At 34.4% G+C, this 6676-nt stretch overlaps 2 protein-coding genes across 2 annotated transcripts; both read left to right on the plus strand.

Annotated features, from left to right (window-relative positions):
- The first annotated feature begins 1441 nt into the window (after nt 1-1441).
- LOC109583203 (uncharacterized) lies at nt 1442-4703 on the plus strand. The gene is made up of 5 exons (XM_019998448.1): nt 1442-1475; nt 1561-1599; nt 1985-4105; nt 4151-4450; nt 4499-4703. The coding sequence occupies exons 2-5, from the start codon at nt 1578-1580 to the stop codon at nt 4567-4569; spliced, it is 2514 nt and encodes an 837-aa protein (XP_019854007.1). The 5' UTR covers nt 1442-1475; nt 1561-1577; the 3' UTR covers nt 4570-4703.
- Nucleotides 4680-5929, plus strand: LOC109583204 (uncharacterized). Its single transcript, XM_019998449.1, has 2 exons — nt 4680-5088; nt 5486-5929. Exons 1-2 carry the CDS (start codon nt 4767-4769, stop codon nt 5866-5868), a joined length of 705 nt encoding a protein of 234 aa, XP_019854008.1. The 5' UTR covers nt 4680-4766; the 3' UTR covers nt 5869-5929.
- The last annotated feature ends 747 nt before the right edge of the window (nt 5930-6676 follow it).

The following is a 6676-nucleotide window of genomic DNA, read 5'->3' on the forward strand; positions in this document are numbered from 1 at the left end:
TAGCAGTATGATATAGTGCTTCATCTGACCAGTAATAGGTGACCTTTTGAACAATAATATATGATCTTTTATGAATAATATACTACAGACAATACAGTCAAAAGTATATGTAATCCAGGATGTACATTGTATACATACCTGTATATTTAAATATCAAGGAGTACATAAAGCATTGGCTTCTGGAATATCTTAAAAAGTGAAGATGGATGCATGTATGCATTATGCTATGAAATAAGTGATAAGAATAACCCCATGCAGCCTCTGGTCATACACTAAGATCTACTTCCTGTACTCACCCTTTAGCTATTACCACACACACATACTAATATACTAAGTACACACATAATTGACCATATTTGGGGATAATAACTGAAATGCTAATAATAACAGTAATACAAACAGTCACTGTCATGTGATGATGAGTGTTACTTATATTAGAAGAACTACTTGTCTTGTAACATACCTTCAACAATAATTACAAGATGATTGATGTCTCTCAATGGAGAGCAAGTATTGGACTGTGGAACTACTGTCAAGCTGCCTCCAGTAGACCAGCTAATGGTCGTCACTCTCACTCATTCAAAGCTGCAGTAGACAGCAAGTCAGGCAGTACTACATCAGGAGAGAAGACATCTAAACTGCCACCAGCTCTGTCTCTTATTGCTTTATGCCTCCTCCTCCTCTTTCTCTCTCTCTCTTTATTAAGACACATCTTGATGATTCCTCCAACAGGTAAACAACAATTACAACTTTGTACTTGTATATTTACTGGTATTTTATTATTAGGTAACTGCTACCAAGTACAATGTACTACTGGTGTTACTGTTACTGATACAAATTACCTCCAGTTAGTAATCTTACCTGGCGGCAGCAGTTCTAACCTGATTTACAATGATCTCTATTTGATTGTTTGTCTACGTATGCTCCTCCTCCTATCAGGAGATGTTGAACTCAATCCTGGTCCTACAACAGGTAGGTACAAATATTAGTTACTGTTTAAAATTATAAAGCCTCTATTATATAGACAAGGAGCTTACTAAGGCAGCAGTCATGAAGATATTTGTTTCTTCTGCTAACCATTACAAGCTAATAGGGATTGGATTGAATGTAGATGTGTCTGATCTGATGCCAATACCAGGAACAGGAAATACCAATCTTATGATGGTATTCGAGAGGTGGTTTGATGCTGATAGAGATGTCAATTGGGATACATTAATAGAACTGTGTGATGACTTTCCTGATCAACTGAGCAAAGCAAAATCTAAACTTCTGGAATATATAGGTAAGTTAAAAGGCTTGATATTAATTATTTTATACAATGCTCCAATTATAAAAATTTATGTGTAAGTACATTATTCCAGTGTTCGATAATGCTCATTATAATTATCTCAATACATTAGGTCAGTCTATACCTGATAATGTCAGTTCACATACTGTACTACCATCACCAGTTGATGATATATCCAATACACCAGGTAAAAGAAAATAACTTAATACTATATCCTTAAATGCTATTTTGTTATATGCCTGGTGTATTGGTATCATTATTCATTTTTGTAGGCAATGAAAAGTTTCAAATGGAAGATCTAATAAAATCAGGTATTCTTACAATTATACTGTTGCATAATGTTACTGTTAATAATGTTAATTAATGTAATGCACATGTTAATCAATAAGCTTTAAAAAGAGTGTCAGTGTGAAAAGCCTTTAGGGTTAATTTTTATCATTTGTACAGTTTACCATATAGGGCATCATGTTCGTGGGATGCAAATTTGGTGGATTTTGCGAATAAAGTAAATTCACAAAAATAAAATCCACGAATTTCAATTTAATACGATACCTGCATGGCACACATGGTAGAATTTGCAAAATTAAAATCTGTAAATTTTAATTTTAGTAGATTTCACGAAATTTGCATCCTGCGAACATTATGCCCTATATGGTATAATAAAATCAAGCTGTCACTGTACATCAATGTGTATAGGCACACTAGAGCAGTGGTGTAAAGAAGGTATTATGAAGCTGACACTTACCCGTGTACTCATGATTGGTCCTGCTGGATCTGGAAAAACATGTGCACAAAGTCTTCTACTAAATGAAGACCCACCAATGGGCATACCATCAGAATATGCTAACTCATCTAAGCCACCTACCCTTTTACAATCTGACCCACATACCAATGCCCCCTCAACCACTACAACTCCTGTACAATCTTCTGGCCTCACTCCTCATTCTATAGTCTCTATCACTGACAGTACACCAATAGCTTGTAAAGCTGTCAAGGCTCTTAGAATAGCTTTTGATGGTAAAGAGACATGGAAGAGAATTACTAGAGATGAACTGCTGAAGAAATTAGCATCTAGTTTAAAAAAAGCTGCAGAAAATGCTTTGCGAAGAAGGCAAATATCAGCTCATCCACATTTAGAAGAATTAGAGGGTGCCATGGAAATTGATTTAGAAGTACCACTAGAAGATTACGATCCTGAAGATGTACTTAAGGAAATTGCTGATCTTCTACCTAAAGCAGAAGCTCAGTTAAGTGAGAAGTGGGTATACATTGTTGATTCTGGTGGTCAACCAGCATACCAAGAGCTGCTACCAGTGTTTACTAGAGCAGCTACTCTTAACGTCATCACACTTGATATTTCAAAAGGCATTGACGAGGAGTTTGAGTTTATGTATCGAATTAATGGACGAGAATTTCCATGTGATGGGGGAATGAAATATACAAATCGTAAAATATTCGATTCTGTTGTTTCATCAGCATCAGTTCAAAAACCAATTGATATTGAATTTGTCAAACTTCAGTCTAAACACTCAATGTCTTTTGTCCTGGGTACTCATTATGATGTACTGATTGAAAGGACTAATGAAAAAGATGCTGAGACAAAAGTGGTAGAGATGAGTAGTAATTTGATGTCAGAACTGCCTCAATTAGAGAGTCGTATTATTTCCAAAGTACATGGGAATTCAGTCATATATCCAGTTAATACAATGCAGAAGCATTCAAGTAAAAGACAGAAAAATAGTAGAGAAATTTTAGAGACAATATCGAAATGTATAGAGGCTACTATTGAAATTGATGTCCCAATACGATGTTTTGCTTTTGAGCTTTATTTGGAAAAGAAGGCAAAAGGCAAAGGTTTTGTTACTAAAGATGAAGCCATTAAAGAAGGTTATAAGCTTTACATGAATGATGATGAAGTCGAATTAGCTCTAACCATTCTTCACAATAGCACAATCATTTTATACTACCCTAGAATCCAACCACAATTAGTATTTGTTAACCCTCAGAAAATCATTGATGTTCTTTCTCATTTGTTAGCTCTCACTTACGTTGATTATCCAACAGCACAATCACTGGCAACAAATGTAACTGAATTTGAGAAGTCTTATCTTACAAAAAATGGTCGTTTCAAGAAAGGTCTTCTCAAAAAGTTTTCAAAAGTATTCTCAGATGATTTTACACCAGAATACTTCATTAACCTCCTTCAACATCTTCATATTATTAGTGAATTGAAAAATCAGGCTGGGTATTATGTTTATTTTCTTCCTTCTGCTTTACCTGCCTACAACAATGAGTATGATAAGGATCTACCTGAAAGTATAAAGCCTCTTTATTATGTGTGGCTAGAACAGGAAGATGAATGGGAATCAAAAAAGTTAGTCCACGTTCCTCAAGGAATTTTTATCTTATTTTATGTCCATTTGCTGGAACAGAAGGAATACAGAGTCGAGTTTACTCAAGACTCCAAGTATCGTGATGCTGTTTCATTTTGGATCTACATTAAAGGAAAACGTTATACACTTTACATAATCAATTGCTATGAACATATTAAAGTTTATTTTGATGGTCCTAAGAAGTATTGTCCACAAGTTCGTGAGTTGATCACCACAACTATCAATAAAAGTTCTGATGCCATCAATGCTAAACGGAATCATGCAAATGCATTTCCTTGCCCTAATAAGAAAAAACATTGCTATTGTGTTGTGGATGAAGAGAATCAGGTAGCAAATTGTATATTGTGTAAGTCAAGTGATATCAGTGAAAATGATGAGACTTACTGGTGCTGGTTTGGTCTTGAATCTGACTCTAGTTCAGCAGGTAAATTTAACTTTTAACAGTAATAGTGTATGGTAATAATTACAGGTATAGAAGAAGATGTTCTATTGAACATAAAACATTTGCATGATGTACGAATGTTGCTTAAAAAGAGTCAATTTTCAAATGCTGAATGGTTTAATTTTGGTCTTGGTTTGGGTTTATATCATAATACATTAAAAACTATTGAGATGGATTATCCAAGAGATACTAATGGGTGTGTTAGAGAGTGTCTGGTGAAATGGTTGGAGAAAGCTGATGATGTAAATGATAAAGGAGGAGCAAAATGGAGCACATTAATTAAAGCTCTTGAAGATTGTGATCAAAACTCAACAGCTGATTACATCAGTGAGTGAAATGATATTATTGTAATTAATGTATCCTGTACATGTTTAGGAAGTAAAACATTGAAAAGAAAAGCTGATGAAGAACTATGCACAACTTCTAAAAGTAGCAAATTAGACTAATGTCAATATACTTAAAATGGCTAGGATTCTTCTTTTTGCTAAATAAAATAATTATTATGGTAACTAGTAGGATTGATTATAGTGTACTTAGCAGTAGATTTTGGTTTTTGTTAACACTTTGTTGATTAAATACATACTACAATAAAACATCTATAAAAGGGAAAATCCCCAGTCACCCACGCACTTCACAACACAAAATGGCCTCCTCTTCAACCCCACCTTCTCCTCTTGATTCCAGTCCTAGAGAAGACCTGTGGGCCGAATGGCTGGAACCATTAACAAAATGGCAAACCTTTGGCCTGTACTTACCAGGAATAAAACAAAAGGACATTGATAAGATTGAAGAGGACAAGACTGGAGTGGAGAGTAGGAAGATGGGACTGTGGACTAAATGGACTGGGGTATATCCACCTGGTACATGGACTGATGTCATTAGTGCTCTTAAGAGGCTGAAAGAGAATGCACTAGCAGCTGACATTGAAGAGAGACTGAGGAAAGGAAAAGTATTTGAAATTAAAAGTGAGGCATTAAAGGGAGGGAGGATTATTGGAGCAACTTAAATACAATTTTAACTCTAGATGACATGTATAACGTAAGTACATGTATATGAATCAGGAGATGTAATAAAAATGGAGAAATCTCTCTTAGTCATTTTTGGCGAAATTTGACCTACGACCCTGTACTATAGTACAGGGACTTTGGCACAATTTTGAGTAACTTCAAAATTTTGTAAAAAATCCAATTTTGATCACAATCAGCTCAAACTTTCTACGCAACATAAGAACATGTATATGTATCAGGAAAAAATATAAAAATGGAGAATTCTTTCCTAGTCATTTTTGGCGAAATACCCTGTACTATAGTACAGTACCAAAACATGAGACACTATAATTATTAATGTCTTCTTATATTACAGGCCCTCCTGCTGTTGCTCCTCCCCCTCCATCAGTTGATATTAATAAATTAAGACGAATAATAACTGAAGTGATACGAACTAACTACGCTACATTCAATAAATCACTGAAAGACAACATTAAACAAATTTCCCGTGAAATGTTCGCTCGGGGTCTCCTCTCAGAGTCAGTGAAAGAGTACCCAAGCTATGACAGCTTAATACGAGAGTTTGAGGCCGGACTGAACTTTAAGAAGTCTGTGAAAGCGATAGAGGAACACTGCAAGAAGTTCATTGAGAGTGTAATGACTCAGAAAGGACCTCCAGAGTCACATGCTAGAGAGATAGCGGAGGAATGGAGGGAAGAAGTCTTGAAGACACTTCATTTTGAATTTAACGTTTTATAATAATAATATTAGTCTAGTTCTGCTATCATATTAGTAAGTTTATTATTATTGTTGTTGTTGTTGTCGTTGTTATTATTATTATTATTGTTGTTGTTGTTATTATTTTTGTATTAATTTTTTGTACTGTTTTCTATCGTAGCATATGATGTGTTTGTTTGTATGAATTTTATAATTTTAGTTATTCTATTTTTTAGATAACCTTTCGACAAAAAAATTGTCACTTAAAATTTAATTTGTATAAAATCAGCCACTTATAACTTCATAATTTGTGTTCAGAATCAGCTCAAACTTTGCACAATATAAAAGTGACTCAATATATACATGTACCTGTATATGTGCATAACTATGAAGATTCAATATATCATAGATACAGCATGTGTGTATGTTGATTATAATAACTGACTATTAACACAGAGCAAACTAGCCAATGAGGAAATAGATCAAGAGCTTGTACAAACAATAACATGAACATACAGTGAAGCTACACCTATTGTATGTACATGTACATGTACATTATACATGTATTAGATGTATGTACATGTACATGTGTACATAGGCTCAATACTAGATTATACATGTACATGTATGCATACATGTACATGTACTAATGTACATATTCCATATATGGTTAATGATATCTGCTATTCATAGCATGTGCATATTTGAGGAGGTAGGCTGTATTCATAACTATGTCCAACACAGCAATAGTACGTCAGCAAAAAATAAGAAAATCACGGTTAAAGCTACTGCCCTTTCTCTCTGTATATACTCAAACAGTTATACTTGACAATGGATGGGAAACCAGACA

Source organism: Amphimedon queenslandica, unplaced genomic scaffold (genome assembly GCF_000090795.2).
Source record: "Amphimedon queenslandica unplaced genomic scaffold, v1.1 AMPQUscaffold_13319, whole genome shotgun sequence".
NCBI classification, from domain to species: Eukaryota; Metazoa; Porifera; class Demospongiae; order Haplosclerida; family Niphatidae; genus Amphimedon; species Amphimedon queenslandica.